This window comes from Lipomyces doorenjongii (assembly GCF_038497915.1).
Source record: "Lipomyces doorenjongii strain NRRL Y-27504 unplaced genomic scaffold V1508scaffold_12, whole genome shotgun sequence".
NCBI classification, from domain to species: Eukaryota; Fungi; Ascomycota; class Lipomycetes; order Lipomycetales; family Lipomycetaceae; genus Lipomyces; species Lipomyces doorenjongii.
The window spans coordinates 39958-58191 of record NW_027118079.1 but is presented as its reverse complement, the minus strand read 5'-3'; the positions used below and the strand labels follow the sequence as shown (position 1 = coordinate 58191).

Here is an 18234-nt window from a genome sequence, read left to right as displayed (position 1 = left end):
GTAGCACATCACTTCGTTACTCACAGAGCAGAACGATTCTGCCGCTTCAGGAATATCGATTAGTTATGGTTAATTTAACGTTGATTAGATTAGTGCGTCATATCGCAGTCGACATGTTGGAGGCGCATAGAGTTGCAGGGGCGAAGTATGAAAGACGTCGAAGCAAGAAATGTCAACCAAAATAGCTAGCATTTTATCTTATGATGGAACATTGTATGCGAAATACATCCCCCCTATATTATCAACTCTATTTCTGCTCTTTTGGTGGATCCTCTGGCTCCGGGGCCGGCAAGACAAACTGTGCAGAGTAAGTCAGCGGATATATCCATCCCAGGGATACATAGATACTTACATTCTTGGGTCTCTCGTCCTTTCCAGGACCAACAGGCTCCCAAACAGTAGAGCCAACCGAGAAATTTCGGAAAGCTTGCGTCAACTATAGTCAAATTAGTGCGATCCCAGGAATTAACCATGTATATGTAAGCAGATACATACCTCCAGTGGCTCGTAGACAATTCTCTTCTTCTCTTCATCGTATCGGACCTAGTGTTAGATGTTAATACCATTGAAGGGGCCAAAGTTATTGTATGAACTCACCTCAGTGTATCCTGTAAGTGGGAAGTCCTTTCGGAGGGGGTGGCCTTCGAAGCCGTAGTCTGTCATTATTCGTCGCAAATCTGGATGATTGACGAAGAACACCTACAATATCAATAGGGTCAGTTCCATTGGTTGCATCCTTCATTCGGCTGCAATAAATAGGCACATACACCGAACAAATCGTACGTCTCTCTCTCGTACCAGTTAGCACCTTCGTACAGTGGAGTCGCACTAGGAACTGGTGTTGTCTCGGACGCGTACGTCTTGACACGGATACGCGAGCTGTGTCTAACTGATAGAAGATTGTAAACAACATCGAATCGGTGCGATCGCGTTGGGTAATCAGCCGCAGTGATGTCCATAACTGCCTTGTACTGGGCGGCTGTGTGATCTCGTAAAAAAGTCAAAACCGGAATGATCGCACTTGGACCAACGTATAGCGTCAGTTCATCCTTCCAGACCGAGAACTTCTGTACGAATTTAGGTAATGCGGCCATAACATAACGGCCGTACTCGTGCAAGCCTTCAACTGTCTCGGTATAGTTGTTGGCAGGATTGACGATTGGTCTTCTGAGAACTCCAGGATCTGATATATTGTTAGAACGGATAGGCAAACTTCGATTAATCACCGTTGGACAATTGCCGCACCTTCTCGAGGAAGCGTTTTCAAATCCACAGGATAGAGTGGCTCTGTGTCGTCACTGAGCTTGCTCTCGACATGTTCCTTGGTCTTCGTAAGGACTGAAGATGGCCCAGTCGAGGCAAAGCGTCGCTGCACAATCACTCGGGGCTGGGCATCAAGCACAAACGCCGTAGCGCGGGAGCGTAGAGATCGAATCATGGATGTTCTCTGAAGCAGAATCCGATATCGTTGTGCTGTCGGACTGTTTCGACATTCACCGCGCGATAAATTCAGGCGTCGCAAATTGCGGTTGTGGACAAGAGCCAATCAATGGGGTTGGTTCTTACTACTTGTGATCTGTGATCTTGATGCTCGATCACAATTTAGCTCACACTTGGAGACCTAACCCGCGAGGTCAATTATAAATTGCTGCCTACGCCATTCTGGATGTAGTTAGTGCAGAGCTTAATGCCGTGTTGTGGCCACTCACTGGGATTATATTTCGTGGCTCTCGTCTTGAATCCCTTAAATCACACATGATCACTAAAACAAACCATTTGCTAGGGTGAGATTTCGCTGTGACAATATATCCGATACACTACCTCTGTCGTTATCACGTCGCACGATTCGAAAATGTCGCGTCTAGCTCAAGATTCGTTTATTTCCGATGATGAAGAGGAAGTCTGGTACGTGTTGTCCTGTATCCTCCTCACTTTGATTTGCATTGGATTATTCCTAACCAAACAACCAGTCCTCTTTGCGTTGAGGAATTCGATATATCCGATAAAGGATTTAAGCCATGTCCCTGCGGATACCAGGTGTGATTACATCATTTACGTTTCTGGTTGTGGCAAATAATCAGAATGTGTGCTGATTTGTGTCTTCAAGGTCTGTCAATTTTGCTACAACAATATTCGGCAAAATCCTCAACTGAATGGTCGTTGCCCTGGCTGTCGAAGACCTTATGACGACGAGTCGGTCGAATATAAGGTCGTCACAGCAGAAGAGTATGTAGACTGCTCACTATCATTGAAATTATACAGATAATTGCTAATGAATGTTCACAGATGGCGCCAAGATCATCAAAAGCAGACTCGCCGTGAGAAAGAGAAGAAGCAGAAGGAACGGGAGAGAAAGGAGATCGAGCAAGCTTCTCGAAAGCATCTTTCTGGAATGCGGGTGATTCAGAAAAATCTTGTGTACGTTGTCGGCCTCAATCCCCATATCCCTCATGAAGAGCTCCACAACACCCTTCGCGGTGACCAGTTCTTTGGCCAATACGGCAAAATTCAGAAAATCGTCGTCAATCGCCGAAATAACGGAGGGGCCGGTAATGGTGGTATAGGTGTCTATGTTACATATCTTAAGAAGGAGGATGCTGCGAAGTGTATTGCGGCTGTGGATGGTTCTATGAATGACGGCAAAACTCTAAGGTACACTCCACACACTCATATAACGATCTTGATTCTAATAGACATCTAGGGCTGCGTACGGTACCACGAAGTATTGCTCATCGTACCTACGAAATCAGCCATGTCCGAACCCAAATTGTATGTTTCTGCACGAGCCTGGAGAAGAGGCCGATTCCTATACTCGCCAGGATCTATCAACAATTCAGCACGCCGCGCGTCAAGGTGACATGAAGCCGGGATTGCCTAGGGCCCCAACGAAATCAGCTGTTGTGCCTAAGGCAAATGAGGAGTCACATTCCGATGTGCCGGAACCATCCGCTCTTCCGCCAACCGCTTCATGGGCAAACAAGGCATCCCCACCAGTCCAAAATTCTAAGCTTAGTCGTCCTACTACTGCTGCCGGATCACCACTGCGACCGGCAGCATTGGTTAATCAAAGTACAGCACCGCACTTACAATCAGAGTCGCAGTCACAATTTCTGACCAAATCTGTTGAATCCCAGCATCCATCAGTTCCTCAAGAACAACGGCTGTCTGTTGTGAACGCTGCGCCTCAGTCAAAGGGGGAAAAGATTGTCATTCCGAATCCTACTTCGTCGTTATTCGAAAACGCTATCAAGATGCTGTCCAACTCCTCCTCAATTAAGTTCTCTTTTTCAGCACAAATATTAGCTAAGGAGGATATGGCAAGCGTCCAAAGTATGCCACCCCTGTTTGCATTTGTTAGTGATAAGAGTCAAAATGGGAAAATGGCAGATAAGCAATCCGAAGCTAAGCACGACGGACTGCGCAGTGACAGCCATGCTCGCCAAGGCTCGAGGTACAATTTCTCGGAAAAATTGAACAATTCCGAGCACCTTTTGGAGCAGCAACAGATGATGCAAGGGGGATCCGTATTAGGCATCCATTCCGGAAGCACTCCTCCACCTGGCTTATTTGGAAATGGACAGGTGAGGGATGGTCAGGATCTAATTTCTCAACTGGTGTCTGGTGGAAGACTGAAAGGTAATACTTAAGCAAAGAAGCACAGCTCTTCGTGTTCTCTCTTGCATTTGTCTCAGTGGCTGATAGTTCTTGTCCTTTCAGTGTCTCTACCAAATGTTGAAGCCTCAGTCGCTGACGAATCATTACGAGCCTCGCAACCTCAACGGCAAGACCAAACTCAAGGTGTGTATTATAACAAGGCGTGGTGAGGATAGGCAATATCTGGTCAAGATATGGAGTCCCTTTATATTCGGTTTTGTATTATCTTAGTTTCATTGGAGCACGAGTTGCCTCTTTTGTCATTAGTTGATTATTGTATTATCATGAATTGCAATATATCTGAAATTAATGATAACTGTTGTTTGCCACATCAAGAAAAGGCGTACAATGGCTATATGTTGCCTATCTTTCATACTGCGTGAGATGTTCGTGTCGGTCATTGTCTACATTATACTTATAATTACTTTTGACTTTTAGGTAGCGGTCCTATTCCCAGTCAACCGGAGTGGGCCTTTCGTAAACTCTCAGACGAGTCATTTCCGCCAATGAGTGAAGTGTATTCGAATACGAACCAAAATCCAGGTTCCGCGCGTCGCGAAAAGCCAACCTCTCCTTCATCAGTCATTAGCAAATCAATTGCATTCCCAGCTGCTGTTGGTACTGTCGTCGACGATGCGATCGGTCCTAGGTGGCCTATCCAACATCCTGGCTTAGGTTCACTGTCGGGTTCATCTGCATTTGCAGTTGGCGGTGAGGCTGCAGCGCCGCCATCTCAGGCGATTGAAAGACGACCTTCTTCAGCCTCTGCCGATTCTCTACCCGTTCATCCGGCCGGTATTCGTGTTTCGCGAGCACCGTCCATTCAAACGCAGCATCTTCCTTCAACTCCGTGTCCGCCGGAATTGTCGCGAGTAGATAACGAGGCAACAATTGCCTTGTCTACTGGTCCCATTACACTAAGCCTTGAGAATCCTAAGTACAGCATGAGTTTGAAACAGGAGTCCACATTAACAGCAAAGACGGAAGTGAATCGCTCAGAAGCGATGGACTTTGCGGACAAACCCATTATAAACCTGAAGACGAGCGAGACTTATATGCAACAAGAAGCAACGCCCAGACTGGCTTCAGCTACGTTAATGCAGATTCCGCGGAATGAATCGCCTCCTCAAGTGCCATGGCAGTCTGCTTCTCCTGCTCCTTCTGCAGCGTCGCAAGAAGCAGTGAAGGGTCAGAAGAAAGAGAAGAAGGCCAAGAAAGTGAAGAAGGGCACTACTGTTTCCGTGGCTGCAGCGACCGGTGGTCTATCAGATAGTGTCGATGACACTAGGAGCCAATCTGAAACAGATTCCGCGGTAGCCTCGTCAATATCTCAACAAAAGAAGCCAGTACTTGATCCATTAGGGTTAACTAAAATGGTTGTCGAAGAATTGGAAGGATCGAATAGTCTGACCTTCTTTAAGCAGGCTATCACCGGGTCAGTGTCTGGTCCACATTTCACATTTTCGCAGATCGAACTTGAATATGCTGAGAAAACTTTGGCGGATGAAATTACTAGCGAGATGTTGGGTGGGAAGAAGTTAGAACAACTGGAAAAGGAATGGCATGCCTCAAAAAAGGACTGTGAGACGTTGGAGAAGAAACTGTTGAAGTTAATTAAACGAAACAGAAAGCTTGTGTACGAAGTGTGATTGAACAGCTGTTTGGAAGGTGTTTGTTTTGTGTTACTCGCATGACGGTGTTTTTACTTGATGTCAGAGCATATTTTGATATTGTACATGATAATAAATTACAGCCGTTTGTTCCGTATTAAGTAGAGCTAGCCAGAAAACCATGTCTACATGTGTCTAGAAGCAATTTTTAGTTTAGACCCGAACGCGAGAATTTAAGAATCACAAAGAGGGAGAAACCACAAGCAAATTCGATAATCCGATCGCGTCGGAACACATTTGGCCAGGCCTGGTCTTATCATGTGCCAAAATAGTATCTGGTGATTGTCTCAACATATGATAGACTTAAGCAACCTCGAAGCAAAGGAGTTAACTCATCTCTAGTCAGTTCCCATTCGCATGGTCGACGTTATAGACATGTTTCGACCGTTTGTAGTCCTTCGTCATCGGCCTTCCGGAATTTATAATGCCCACTGCATCTCACGTCAGTTCGCCGTATTCATAAAAATTTTAAACGCGTATTAGAAGAGTAATATTTACCTCGTCCACCAACATCATCCGGCGACTTAAACATCGACGACTCTCCAATCCTTTTCGGCTTGCCGAACTTGGAAGTCTTTAACCCTGCCAGATATCAGCTAAAAATAAAACGGAATACATCTGGATCCACCGCCCATACCTTTGCTAGAAAATTCTTGCCATTTGGCTTTCCCTTGGTCAAGTGCCTTCTTCTCCTGCACTTTGGCCGCCTTCGCTGGTCTCTCAAGGGTCATCAATTTCACGCCATTCACAGAAGCATCAGACTGTTCGGGCGCTTTGCGTTTGCTCTCTGCACCGCTCACTGGGCGCACACAGCTCAGTGGCACTGTATCCGTAGACGCATAGTCAAAAAATTTGACAGTATACATGGGCTGGATGGAAGATCCGGTGATACCGGCGATCTTCGCCCTATGATACTGCTTGTCTCCAGAGAGCCACCGGGCAAGAACAACTGCCCCAGTCTTGAAAGATTCTCGTGGCTGAGGATATGCTGGCGGTGGTGGAGGTGATATGTTGAGCGAAGACTCTGGAGGAGGTGGTGGCTGCGGTGGTGGTGACGGCGGCAACGGAACTGAGGCTTGCCTGGTCGATGACAGGGCCGCTGGGGGTGGTCGCGGCGACGAAATATCTTGAGACTCGTTTGGAGATTCCTTTGCCTGAGAATGTGGAGGCGCTGCCAAAGATTTCGATGGAGCAACTGCTCGTGGCGACTTGTATGGTAGGCTTGTCGCCTTGGTGTTCGGCGCTGAATGCCCCTCTGTCTCTCGCAGCGCCTGCTTCAACAAAGCTATCAGATCTGTCAGCTCGGACTTCAGTGTAAGAAGGGATTCATTATTTGGATCAGACTCTAGTGACTCGTTCACGGCCGCAAGCTGGAATTGATACTCTTCTAATTCTCGTTTATCCATTCTGCAGTAAACCAGATAGTCTCGATCGAGCTAGTATTAGTGCCTGTGAGTGTCAATCCAACTATTCCCAAACACTCGATAAAGCTGAGTATACTATAGGTTCGCCCTGACTTAGGTGTTGGCACAATTGAAGGTATTTATGTGGCAATTGATGATGTCTCTCCAAAGCCCTTGTTGCCGCCGTAACGGCCGCTGGGATTTTGACCTGGGGCAATTAGGCTTTTATGCACTCTGAACACAATTATTACGAGCCTAGCAACTCATCTAAACGCATTTATTCAAAATTTATGTACACATATGGTACTCCACATTTAGATCAGATAATGCTTATGCATAAACATGACTAGCCGAAGACTTCGGCATTAGATGTACATTTCATAGATGCACACGGAGCCGTCATGGCAGAGGCGTCGAGTTACAAAGGCAAACTTTCACGAGGAGCTTTGAGGGAGAACTTGAGCTTTAGACTAATCCAGGTACACAGCAAGTTCGAAATCAACAGGCGACTCACTCAGGGAAGTCAGTTTGAATATATACCTCAACCAGAAGATGAACAGATTGTTGCTGAATCGTCGGGATTTATTGCCTATAATGTATGGCGGAAACATGCGGACTCATTGAAGGAAATCTTCAAATTACCACGGGCTCACGTATATATGGCACCCGGTGTACGTGTTACTGGCATGTTTCGGAGTCCCGCGTTCAAATGGCTAGACATCAATCAAATGAACATGCAGCAGACGTACGATTTCCTGCGAAGGACATCACATAAGACATCTCGTGGCCTGTTCATTTTGAACACGGATATTTACAAATTGTACACAAATTTTAAGCATCTTGAGAAGATGGACGATGAGGCCATAAAACAATATAATCTTATTCGAGCCAAATGGTTTGCGCAGATGATCGAGAAACAAGCTGGACAAGATAATTCCGGTCATAAGGATTTGGCATCTGTGGATATTGGAACTGCACAAGGCAAACATAATGTGGAATGACGACCACCGGTGCATAGTCGAGGAAGATAATATCGTTCAGGTAGGGAACACCTGTTCTGACAGCAAGTGGACCAAATATGATGATGACTATGGCCACATCGGGAAATATAGTTATACGTTGCGTTGCGCAAGAGCCATAAGATTATATTTTATGTTGTGACACATGAAGTTTCTATTTCTGACGATAAGAACTGTATATATCGTGTAAAGTTGTACATTATTGTTTAAGGTTTGGAGTTATTGCCATATTGGGCAGAGTAAATTTGATGGATTAAAAAATACTTTTGCAATTTGCAGAGTGTACTCTTGAATATAAGTTGTGCTTGTATTTATGGTATCAGTGTAAATATTATGTCACACACGAAGTTATGGAATTAGATGATCGCAATGCTTGACGGTCGGAATTTACATCATTATCATATGTTTCAAATTCTTACGTTGCCGATATACCATGTTAGGAATTACATATTGGTCCATGATGATTTAGTCCATCTGCCAATATGCAGCAGTCATTAGATGCAAACATGTCGTTCCGGGCTCCGGACGAGGGAGCTATGTTGCGGCTCACAATACTCAGTCGAAACCTTAAGTGAACAGATCGTCATGGCGTAGGTGGCTCAGTGTTTTCGGTCGGTGAAAGCAATTTGTCAGGACCCATATACAATACTAGTGAATTGAACCAGACACATTCCATCAATATGATGTTATTGCACTTTCTGGTAGTATCACTTACGACGTGGGCGTCGCTCAGTAGTGCAGCAATCACCGAGATTCATGAAGCGGGCACTTGCGCCATCTACAAGAACGTAGGTACATGTTGGCCTTTGGAGCGGCGACAGAAGATTAACCATGTGTTATAGTGTGGTAGAAAGAGGCTTTTTGGTGCACAGCTACCGTGCCCTTATAATGGCGCAGCCGTCACACCAGATGACAGTACGAGAGCGAAGTTGGTTGACATTTGTGGGCCGACTTGGAATTCATCGAAAGTGTGCTGTGATAGCGACCAAGTATGTGGGATATTTATCAGATACACACAGCGCCACAAGCTAATAAGATAATATAGCTGGAAAACTTACAGGTTAACTTAAAGAAAGCTGAGAATCTCATATCTTCTTGTCCTGCTTGCCAAGCGAACTTCGTCGAGTTCTTTTGCTCGTTCACTTGTTCGCCGAACCAGTCGCAATTCATTAACGTTACAGGCCTCGGACGAGCTACGTCAGGGAATGATATTGTGACCGAGCTAGACTATTACGTGCAGCCGGAAACAGCTAGCGATTTTTTTAATTCGTGCAAGGATGTTAAATTCTCTGCAACGAATGGCTATGTGATGGACTTGATCGGCGGTGGTGCGACAGAGTTTCGCGGATTTTTGAAATTTTTAGGCGACGAAAAGCCATTACTGGGAGGGTCGCCTTTCCAGATTAATTTTCCATGGGACGAAACGCCAAACGAACTAACACGACTTGGATATTCAGCCAAAAGTTGCTCGGATTCGGATGTGAGATACCGTTGTGCTTGCGTCGACTGTCCTGGAGCATGTCCATCATTGCCACCAACGAAAGCTGAAATCAAATGCAGAGTAGGAAAAATGCCATGTTTCTCGTTTGCCATCATTATTTTGTATTCGCTGGTCTTGATAGTCTTCGTCTTGGCCTATAAGTCGATAATTCAGTTTCGCAGAGGTCCATTCTACAAACCAGAGCGATTGCGGTTACTTCAAGGGAACGGAGAAGAGTCAGAAGACGAAGAAGAGGGCGACATTGTTCAATCGCCTGAGATTATCGAGAGACCAACAACAAAGTCATATTCATTGCACAAGGGTCTTCAGTCTCGATTCACTACTGTAGGCCTATTTTGCGCTCAATTTCCAGGTCTCGTGATCGGAATATCGTTACTTATTGTTGGAATTATGTCTCTTGGTTGGTTTCATTTTACAATTGAGACAAATCCCGTGCGACTGTGGGTGAGTCCTAACTCTGCACCATACCAAGAAAAGGAATTCTACGACAACAGCTTTGGTCCGTTTTACAGAGCCGAGCAGGCCTTTGTGGTGAATGAAACTGGCCCTGTTCTTAGCTACGAAACATTGAAGTGGTGGTTTGAGGTCGAGAGCAACATTACCGCTATGAAGTCACCGCTCTATGGAATCACGTTGGACGACATCTGCCTGAATCCTACTGGCGAAGCTTGCGTAGTTCAGTCTATAACCCAGTATTTTGGTGGTGATTTTGACTATGTGGACGACGAACAGTGGAAAGAGCAGATTGACATTTGTACGTCAAATCCGGTTAATTGTTTACCGCCATTTCAGCAGCCGCTCAAACCAAGCATGATTCTTGGGGGTGTCGAGTCCGATTATACTGAGGCGCATGCGATGATAATTTCCTGGGTGGTCAATAATGGGCAAGAGGATTCAGCTCTTGTGCAGCATGCCATGGACTGGGAGACAGCGCTAGAAGCATATCTCCTTACGGTGCAAGAGCAGGCATCAACTCGGGGTCTCAGAGTGAGCTTTAACGCGGAAATCTCACTAGAAAAGGAACTAAACAAGTCTACCAACACTGATATAAAAATTATTGTTATTTCTTACCTATTCATGTTTTTCTATGCTTCTTATGCCTTGGGAAGGATCTCATTCCGCGATCGATTGCGATCACTGATTGAGTCAAAGTTCACTCTTGGATTGTTCGGCATCATTATTGTCTTACTATCAGTGTCTGCGTCTATCGGCCTGTTTTCCCTCTTTGGTATTAAAGTCACTTTGATCATAGCCGAAGTGATTCCGTTTCTAGTTTTGGCTGTTGGTGTAGACAATATTTTTTTACTTTCTCATGAACTGGAACTAGTGAACAGAAAGCATCCAGAGGAGCCAGTTGAGCATCGGATTGCAAGGGCAGTCGGAAGGATAGGACCAAGTATACTATTGTCCGCTTGTTGCGAGACAATAGCTTTTGCTCTGGGGGCTGTCGTATCTATGCCTGCCGTACGCAACTTCGCCATTTATGCTGCCGGCGCTGTGTTCATCGATGCCTTGCTTCAAGTAACCATGTTTGTGTCGGCTTTGACGTTGGACCAAATCAGATTAGAGGCGAACCGTGTCGACTGTCTCCCATGCTTGAGAATCGAGGCGCCTAGTCCGTCACAGAAAGGAGAAGGTTTCTTAGCAATCTGGATCCGCGAGAAGTACGCGCCTTCAATCTTGAAAAAGGAGGCTAAGGCAGTCATACTGATGGCGTTCTGCGGATTCTGCGCTCTTGCATTGGCACTTATTCCTAAGATCCAACTCGGTCTTGGTATGCTGATATTTATCGTCGCCACGGTGATTAATTATTTACTGATGATTATTTCAGATCAGCGAATAGCAATTCCGAGCGATTCATACTTAGTGGAGTATTTTGATGATCTATATGCCTACTTTGACTCCGGTCCACCCGTATACTTTGTTACGCGCGAATACAATCTCACAGAACGCGCAGCTCAGAAATCATTATGCGGCCGGTTCACGACATGTAACGAATATTCGCTTGCGAACATTCTGGAGCAAGAACGCAAGAGATCTGAAGTGTCTTATATAGCGGAGCCTGTGGCGAGCTGGATAGATGACTATCTTCATTGGCTGAATCCTACTTTGGATGAGTGCTGCAGATTTAAAAAGGGATCGACAGACGAAATGTGCTCTCCGTATGCGAGGGACTGGCAGTGTGACGTGTGCTACGCGGAGCGGGATCCGCAATGGAACATTACAATGAATGGGCTACCGGAAGGGTCGGAATTCATGAAGTTTTTCTCCTTCTGGATTGAGTCTCCGTCAGATCCGTGCCCGCTCGGCGGAAAGGCACCATATTCTAACGCTGTTGTGGCAGACTACAAGCGACTGACGATTAACGCTTCGTCATTCCGAACGTCGCATACCCCACTGCGATCGCAAAACGACTTCATTAGTGCCTATTCTTCTGCGCGGCGGATTGCAGAATCCATATCTAGAGAAAGCGGGGTAGAGGTTTTTCCGTACTCTATGTTTTATATCTTCTTCGACCAGTACGGATCGATCTTTACCCTCACTACGACTCTCATCGTGGCAGCTGAGGCTGCCATATTTGTTGTCTCTTCCGTTCTTCTCGGATCACTGAGAACTGGCGTGGTTGTGACAGCTACGGTGGGCATGATTGTGATTGACATAATGGGTGTCATGGCTCTGTGGGGTATCAGTCTCAATGCGGTTAGTCTGGTTAATCTCGTCATTTGTGTCGGAATTGGCGTTGAATTCTGCAGTCATATCGCGCGGGCATATATGGTTCCTAACATCGACGTGCTGGATTCGAATCTTTCGCGGTTGAAGGATAGTGACGAGCGCGTCTGGGCAGCGCTTGTGAGTGTCGGTGGATCAGTAAGTGCTGATTAATTGATTTGAAACTATCTATAGAGGGCTCACATTGTCTAGGTACTTTGCGGTATTACGTTGACGAAGCTCATAGGCGTTACTGTCTTGGCCTTCACTAGATCGAAGATCTTCGAGGTCTACTACTTCCGGATGTGGCTGACACTGGTAGTTGTCGCTGCCTCGCATGGTTTGATCTTCCTGCCAGTGGCACTATCATATTTTGGTGGCTCTGAGTGTACTGTTGAGGACGAACGTGGATTCTACAGCGATCTGGCCGCGAGACGGTACCGATCGCTATTCGAGGAGCCGGAAAGAGCTGAAAGCGAAGAAGACGAAGAGGAGGATGCGGAAGATGGCCCGCAGAATTAATTTGTAGATCAGTAGAGCCATGATATGGAATTGGTCTGTCTCTCGGAGAAATTTGTGTATCACTATTGTTTAGCATTTCATGTTATTGGGGGTCATACTAGGTGTATTCAATCATACATTTCACAAGTTGTCACGTTGCATCCATGTTCTTTCAACAATCGAACACAACTCTCACTCTTCTCCATTAGAAAGACGGCGACCACTGCTCACCTTATTTCGTACTAGACTAGGATAAGTGGTACTGAACACCAGCAAACGCTCGAACCGACACATAATTGGATCATTTTCGTGAACCCAGCCAAGAGTTCTTTTCGTAGGAAAAGTAGGATTTCCGTAAATATGATGCAAATCTTGGCTATAAGGTGAATTCAACGCGACAGACACTGGTATTACAACTTTGTCTTTGGAGACAGTTGTTGTGCGGCTTTTGGTGTCTCGAGCTCATCGGAAGGTGCTTGGGATTTTCTACGACAGACTTCTATTACTGCTGACTATCAACAGATCAGCAATTGGTGGTATGATCAGAAGGGCAATCCATTTTCTTCAATCATGATTATGGCCTGGTCTAGGATTTAGGAATCTGGATTGAGAGACAACGTATCATTGAATCCCCCATCCCCATCTGACGTTAGCTCTCACGAGTTGAGCTTGCAATCGAACGGCTCTTTGCACACTGGAGCCGTATTTGCCACAAAATTATATAGGTCGTCGTTGCTTCGTTTGTAATATAGTGATTAGGAACATTGCAAGAAATGTCAACGTAAGTCTGTCACGAGCCTTTCTAATTTGGTGCTAACAGCGATTTCAGAAAATCCCTTCCTACTGAGATAGCAGCCCTTGAGAAGAAACTGAAGACTCTTTTGAAAGAACGCCCGCCATATCACAAGGATGTCGAAACTCTTGTGACCGAGTAAGCCAAAACATGTTAATTTCAAGTCGACATATTATTGACAACCACTGTTTAGACTCCGAGACGCGGTGGAAAGCGCCATCCTGAAGGATTTACTTGCTGCGCATGCCGCCGATCTTGATTCAGTATTATGGATCAGAGTGCATCATCCTGTGATCGAAGTGTACAAGAAACTCTTGCATAAGGTTAGTCCTAGAGGATGCGGATGGACAACGCATAAGCTGACTAGAAGCAAAAGATTCAGCCACAGGTTCAGGCGAAGCCAACCGAGGCCAGGAAGCTGCAGGAGTTTTTTGTAAAATATTTGAAGTCCTCGACACACTTCTATCGCTCATACATTCAGCATCTAGTTGGCCAGTTTGGTGTTAGGGAAATCGAGCCAATTATATTGCGTTTTCATATGGAAGGTAGGAGAATGAAGCTGATTCTGTATAGAATTGACCTGACATTACTTAGTGATTCGGTCGCCTCCTGCCCCGAAGAAGCCGAGTGAAAAATTTAGGGACATGGTTCTACGGTCATGCCATCGGGCTCTAGTGTGTCTCGGCGATCTTTCCCGTTATAGAGAGATGCACTCTTTTGACTCTATCGAAAAAGAATGGCGACCTGCGCTGAATTATTACATACTTGCCAAACAGCTCTATCCCAGTCTTGGATTCCCGCATAACCAGATTGCGGTGATTTCGATATTTGAAGGCAGTGTGCTGTCGTCGCAGTATCACTTCTATAGAGCAATGTGCGTGAAAGAGCCATTTCCTACAGCGGCAGGAAATCTGAGTTTAGGGTTCAAAAAGTTCCTGAATAGCCCAAAGATTGCAAAAGTAGACGGACCGTATAAGAGGGACGAGGTTGCTGTCAACCAACTACTGGAGTCATTTTTGATCTGGCATGCGAATGCTCACAAGACAGGTAGAGCTCCAGCAGATGACAACTTGGAAACCCATACATTGCAGAGATTGCGGGCAGATATTGTCGACCGCAAGTTGACAACGGATATCTTAACAAAGATGGTTCTAATTAACATCTGTGCTTGTTACAAATCCATGCAGGATGTCACGAGAAAGGAGCTCGCGACTCAAATGTTAAAATTTAATGTGGCTATGTTCTCGTGTCTTCTGAAGGTTTTAAATGAAGAACTTGAGACGGTCAGGTCGAAAGAAGCTCCGGTTGACATTCAGACGGAAGGGGTCTCTGCTGTTGCGCGTCGCGTACTGTACGGGCTGCGGATATATTCTGCGTGGCTTATGGTTAATGCCCAGGCAATGACTCTAACAGAGGAGCAATTTCCGACATTGTCAGTGCAAATTCGCGGTATGTGGATTGACTATGCAGACACACTATCTTCCATTGCAGTTTTATTCGGTAATTTAAATCTTGAGAGGACAGACGTACTCCTCAAAGAAGATATTGATCTGATTGGATGTGAACCGCTGAAAGGAGGCTGTCATGGTATTAGAGCTAGGGCAGAAGAATTGACTTTTGCAGGGATAGAGGAGGTCACGAGTAGATTGCATCCCACTGAAGAGACACTACTACGTATTTCGGATCTTCTCACGGACGCAGTCACTCTCAGTAATCGCGATGAAATCCCCCTTATTTTCGAGGAGGAAAAGTTCACATATTATCCGCCGCGGTTAATGTCTACGCCTGCAGGAACAGAAGTAGTACCACCGCCGGAGTTCAGTTCACAGTCATTCTACAGCATGAATCATAGCCAACTGCCAAAATCTCAACCGCAGTTTAGGGAACCGGCTATTGCATTCGGAGGAAAACGAAGCGTGGCGGGATCAGTTGGATCAGAGCCTTCTGTGTCGTACATGATGAACGCGATGGTGGATTATCTGGTTCAGGACGACGACTTGCAAAGTGCTCGCAATGCAATGACTGCGGAGCCTGCTGGCAAGAAGAATATAGACGAGGTGGTGTTTTCAAGGTCTCGGCGGGGAAAGAAAGAAGCAAATGACAAAACTGAGAGGAGTAATGTGCAGATCCCGGATCTTTCGTCTCAGCGGACGTCCACATTCTCTCCGTGGAATCCTATTGCGACAAGCACTCAAGCTCAGAACATGCACGTGCCACCTTACTCAGCACCGAATCGTGCGACATTTAGTCCATTTTCTGGTGATGGCTTTCAATCGAGTCCGATACCGGCCTCTAGTTCGTTTCAATTCTCCAATCAGGGATTCGATCCATTTGCGTCAAGTATTGGCATTCAGCCTTCATTGTCGGCATCCATGCTTGGGAGGGCTCCAGTTGCAGGTAGTGCTTTCGGTGGAGATGTTCCAAAGTCGTTTTCTATATTCCAGCCATCTTCGGCGAATGAGCTAGACCCTTCGTTCCAGGCATTAAACGTCACCTCGCCACTGCCGGAGCCGTCCGAACAACAGTTTGGGAATTCCCGTTCGTCAAGCTCATTTGACTTGTCTTCTGGAGCTCCATCGGCCAATGTACAGTCAGGACAAATCCCTTTTTTTCCTCCTCAAGTGAGAATGCACAAATCCATTGGCGCAATGTCTAAGCGGACAAGTATCTCCCCTATTGAAAGGGTATCGCCATCTTCTCCGTCTAGGCAAGAACAGACGCCCCCGCAACAAATTAATGGTGCTGGACGATGGTATAGCGAGCCCGCACGACAATTAGATGACAGGCAGTTCAAAAATATTGACAACAATAACACCGACTTCGTGCCGATTAAGTCACGGCCACAAAGATAACCATGACAGATTGGCCAAGGTGATAATTGTGACGCTAGTCTCATGGGCGCGACAGTCGTACTAGCGAAGTACAACGCGTTGACTATGTAGCGACGTAAATATATTTAGTTATGACGGACTCTGTCCTGAAAGCATTTGTATAAATATATGGTTAGAGCATGGTCCTCACATGTATTAAGGAAGCCGGAGTATCGGATCATCTTCTATTGCTTCTCTTCAATTGAAATGCGCCTTAGTTACAGGACCGTTACACGCATCGTTCTATCTATTACACAAACACTTGATGTTGTACACTGTTGCCCATAATAGGAAGATACAAATAGCTAGTAGTCTAGGAAATAACAAACCAGAGCACATTGACGATAAGTGGTCAGAGGTGAATAATTTATTGTGCAATGGCGGATTTTGCAAATTAGGCGGAATACTCAATCTTGGGGTAAGGGAATCTAGGCGCTAATGTTAGCTATTTCTCGATACTCTTTAACAATAAAAAAGGAGCACTTACGCAGGACCGTTGAGACGGACAGTCCAGCTCGCGAGCCAGTGACCGACTTCGACCGCCTCGTCAATGGACTTCCCAGCGACGATCGAACCTATGAAACCACCAGCAAATGAGTCACTAAGTAACGATTAGGATGATTATTTCGACCACAAATTCCACGTAGTTACGTACCCGGCACCATTGGTGTCGACGATTTCTGACGCGGCGATGGGTCGGATGGGGTAGACCTTAGTGCCGGTGACACCGGTGGCGTCAGCGGAGACGATGATGGTGGAGTCCGCACCCTGCGTGATAACGACATGGCGGGGACGCTTGGTGTTGGCCTTGGGGAGTGTTGCGATGGCCTTGGCAATCTCGGTAACATCAGTGACCTGAGTGCGGTTAGTTGCATATTTGTTCGAAACAGGTGCGCATTATGTAACCTACACCAAGGTTGTGAGACTCGGCGTAAGCAGCGGCTTCACTCTCGTTGCCGATGAGGATATCCCAGTAAGGGGCGACAGAGTCCATCTGGTCCTTGAAGAACTGGGCAAGGAACGGAGCGGACAAGTTCATGGAGAATACCTGTACCGTGTCAGCTCGGAGTCAACTCGTTTGCAATATACAATTACCTTGTTAGTCTCCGCGGCGTGCTGTCCAAGAGCAAGGATGGCCGGAACGCACACAGTCAAATGATAGCCTCCGACGTAGTAGTACTGAGCATCCTCAACGAACTTCCAGATTCCGGGGCTCTTGAGGTGATCGACCTTGTAATGATTCGCGGCCGAAAGATCGGTTACGAGCGATCTGTGGGCGCCGGTGACAATTACGGCGCATTTCCCAGTGGGCTGGTCCTTCTCGACGAGATAAGCAGAGTAGAGACCCTCCTTCTTGTTTGCCTCACGCAGGAAGTTAGAGAACTTGTCCTCGCCAACACAACCGCAGTAAACGACCGAGTCGGCGGGAAGGACGTACTGATGTATGGGTTAGCGAGACTCGTAAATTTAAAGATGAATTACATATAAAGTCACAAGTATACCTGAGCGCCACGGGCAGTGTTCTGAGCAGCACCACCAGCGAGGAACTGCGCATCGTACTTCAAAATCTCTTCGTAAATGGGCATGTGCTTCTCGTCGGCGAGGATAGCATCATTGGCCTTGAGATCATATTTCTCGAGGAATTCAGTGGGGCTATTCGAGAGTTAGCATTTGTTATGCACCCAACGGAATTAAACCATTGGTGCAACATAGAAAGCACACTAACCAGACAGCCTGAATATCTGTGGACAACCGTTAGCAACCTATTCATAGCCAAGAACTCCACGTTACAAAACAAATCATACCCAGGAGAGGATTTCCTAAACAAAGAAGAGAGAAAGGCATATTTCACTTGAAAACTGCTAGGTCTGTTGAATTTGTCGAGCGAACAAGTGTTGAAAAAACCCGTCTCGAGACCCGCTGTTCTTTTTTTTAAGTTCGGGGGATTTCCCTGACGCAACAGGCAAGCCATTATTGATGGACCCTGCACCTTGTCTATTTAAAGTTTTGCATAGACCATGCTTATATTGCAAATAAGGCTGTAAACGTCGTGAGCTTGTTAGTGTCTTCAAAAGTTGTCTTCAAATTTTCTGCCAATCTCTCTCTCTTCGCAA

The 18234-nt window shown here is 46.1% G+C and overlaps 7 protein-coding genes across 7 annotated transcripts; 4 read left to right on the top strand and 3 right to left on the bottom strand.

Moving 5' to 3' along the window:
* Positions 1-91: 91 nt before the first annotated feature.
* Positions 92-1524, bottom strand: V1508DRAFT_413284 (uncharacterized protein). Its single transcript, XM_066939759.1, has 6 exons — positions 1246-1524; positions 768-1183; positions 598-699; positions 496-543; positions 353-436; positions 92-298 (listed from the first exon to the last, which is right to left on the bottom strand). The coding sequence occupies exons 1-6, from the start codon at positions 1436-1438 to the stop codon at positions 248-250; spliced, it is 894 nt and encodes a 297-aa protein (XP_066797144.1). The 5' UTR covers positions 1439-1524; the 3' UTR covers positions 92-247.
* Positions 1525-1712: 188 nt separating this feature from the next.
* On the top strand, positions 1713-5453 carry V1508DRAFT_413282 (uncharacterized protein). Its single transcript, XM_066939758.1, has 7 exons — positions 1713-1905; positions 1971-2037; positions 2108-2226; positions 2287-2652; positions 2702-3636; positions 3718-3798; positions 4093-5453. The coding sequence occupies exons 1-7, from the start codon at positions 1853-1855 to the stop codon at positions 5301-5303; spliced, it is 2832 nt and encodes a 943-aa protein (XP_066797143.1). The 5' UTR covers positions 1713-1852; the 3' UTR covers positions 5304-5453.
* On the bottom strand, positions 5340-6917 carry V1508DRAFT_413274 (uncharacterized protein). Its single transcript, XM_066939757.1, has 3 exons — positions 5962-6917; positions 5823-5906; positions 5340-5755 (listed from the first exon to the last, which is right to left on the bottom strand). The coding sequence occupies exons 1-3, from the start codon at positions 6728-6730 to the stop codon at positions 5667-5669; spliced, it is 942 nt and encodes a 313-aa protein (XP_066797142.1). The 5' UTR covers positions 6731-6917; the 3' UTR covers positions 5340-5666.
* Positions 6918-6983: 66 nt separating this feature from the next.
* On the top strand, positions 6984-8138 carry V1508DRAFT_413272 (uncharacterized protein). Its single transcript, XM_066939756.1, has one exon. It carries the CDS (start codon positions 7129-7131, stop codon positions 7726-7728), a length of 600 nt encoding a protein of 199 aa, XP_066797141.1. The 5' UTR covers positions 6984-7128; the 3' UTR covers positions 7729-8138.
* Positions 8139-8319: 181 nt separating this feature from the next.
* Positions 8320-12611, top strand: V1508DRAFT_413271 (sterol-sensing domain of SREBP cleavage-activation-domain-containing protein). The gene is made up of 5 exons (XM_066939755.1): positions 8320-8534; positions 8589-8735; positions 8792-11021; positions 11079-12115; positions 12170-12611. Exons 1-5 carry the CDS (start codon positions 8427-8429, stop codon positions 12476-12478), a joined length of 3831 nt encoding a protein of 1276 aa, XP_066797140.1. The 5' UTR covers positions 8320-8426; the 3' UTR covers positions 12479-12611.
* Positions 12612-12953: 342 nt separating this feature from the next.
* On the top strand, positions 12954-16380 carry V1508DRAFT_413268 (uncharacterized protein). Its single transcript, XM_066939754.1, has 5 exons — positions 12954-13238; positions 13287-13388; positions 13444-13573; positions 13627-13795; positions 13845-16380. The coding sequence occupies exons 1-5, from the start codon at positions 13231-13233 to the stop codon at positions 16100-16102; spliced, it is 2667 nt and encodes an 888-aa protein (XP_066797139.1). The 5' UTR covers positions 12954-13230; the 3' UTR covers positions 16103-16380.
* Positions 16271-18063, bottom strand: V1508DRAFT_413267 (Ribokinase-like protein). The gene is made up of 8 exons (XM_066939753.1): positions 17926-18063; positions 17847-17862; positions 17623-17773; positions 17216-17557; positions 17031-17168; positions 16776-16975; positions 16608-16721; positions 16271-16548 (listed from the first exon to the last, which is right to left on the bottom strand). The coding sequence occupies exons 1-8, from the start codon at positions 17963-17965 to the stop codon at positions 16515-16517; spliced, it is 1035 nt and encodes a 344-aa protein (XP_066797138.1). The 5' UTR covers positions 17966-18063; the 3' UTR covers positions 16271-16514.
* Positions 18064-18234: the final 171 nt, after the last annotated feature.

Excerpts from the sequence above, each read along its gene's own strand:
- V1508DRAFT_413272 (XM_066939756.1), top strand. The coding sequence starts at position 7,129 with ATGGCAGAGGCGTCGAGTTACAAAGGCAAACTTTCACGAGGAGCTTTG.
- V1508DRAFT_413268 (XM_066939754.1), top strand. Across the intron at positions 13,389-13,443 it reads GTCGAAACTCTTGTGACCGA|ACTCCGAGACGCGGTGGAAA; the intron begins GTAAGCCAAAAC and ends ACCACTGTTTAG. Across the intron at positions 13,796-13,844 it reads ATTGCGTTTTCATATGGAAG|TGATTCGGTCGCCTCCTGCC; the intron begins GTAGGAGAATGA and ends GACATTACTTAG.
- V1508DRAFT_413271 (XM_066939755.1), top strand. The coding sequence starts at position 8,427 with ATGATGTTATTGCACTTTCTGGTAGTATCACTTACGACGTGGGCGTCG. Across the intron at positions 8,535-8,588 it reads CTTGCGCCATCTACAAGAAC|TGTGGTAGAAAGAGGCTTTT; the intron begins GTAGGTACATGT and ends CATGTGTTATAG. Across the intron at positions 12,116-12,169 it reads TTGTGAGTGTCGGTGGATCA|GTACTTTGCGGTATTACGTT; the intron begins GTAAGTGCTGAT and ends CACATTGTCTAG.
- V1508DRAFT_413282 (XM_066939758.1), top strand. The coding sequence starts at position 1,853 with ATGTCGCGTCTAGCTCAAGATTCGTTTATTTCCGATGATGAAGAGGAA. Across the intron at positions 1,906-1,970 it reads GATGATGAAGAGGAAGTCTG|TCCTCTTTGCGTTGAGGAAT; the intron begins GTACGTGTTGTC and ends CCAAACAACCAG. Across the intron at positions 2,038-2,107 it reads CATGTCCCTGCGGATACCAG|GTCTGTCAATTTTGCTACAA; the intron begins GTGTGATTACAT and ends TGTGTCTTCAAG.
- V1508DRAFT_413284 (XM_066939759.1), bottom strand. The coding sequence starts at position 1,438 with ATGATTCGATCTCTACGCTCCCGCGCTACGGCGTTTGTGCTTGATGCC. Across the intron at positions 700-767 it reads AGACGTACGATTTGTTCGGT|GTGTTCTTCGTCAATCATCC; the intron begins GTATGTGCCTAT and ends TTGATATTGTAG. Across the intron at positions 544-597 it reads CACTTACAGGATACACTGAG|GTCCGATACGATGAAGAGAA; the intron begins GTGAGTTCATAC and ends ATCTAACACTAG.
- V1508DRAFT_413274 (XM_066939757.1), bottom strand. The coding sequence starts at position 6,730 with ATGGATAAACGAGAATTAGAAGAGTATCAATTCCAGCTTGCGGCCGTG. Across the intron at positions 5,907-5,961 it reads GCAAGAATTTTCTAGCAAAG|GGTTAAAGACTTCCAAGTTC; the intron begins GTATGGGCGGTG and ends GATATCTGGCAG. Across the intron at positions 5,756-5,822 it reads GGATGATGTTGGTGGACGAG|TGGGCATTATAAATTCCGGA; the intron begins GTAAATATTACT and ends CGTGAGATGCAG.
- V1508DRAFT_413267 (XM_066939753.1), bottom strand. The coding sequence starts at position 17,965 with ATGCCTTTCTCTCTTCTTTGTTTAGGAAATCCTCTCCTGG. Across the intron at positions 17,169-17,215 it reads ACGCCGCGGAGACTAACAAG|GTATTCTCCATGAACTTGTC; the intron begins GTAATTGTATAT and ends GACACGGTACAG. Across the intron at positions 16,976-17,030 it reads CCGAGTCTCACAACCTTGGT|GTCACTGATGTTACCGAGAT; the intron begins GTAGGTTACATA and ends AACCGCACTCAG.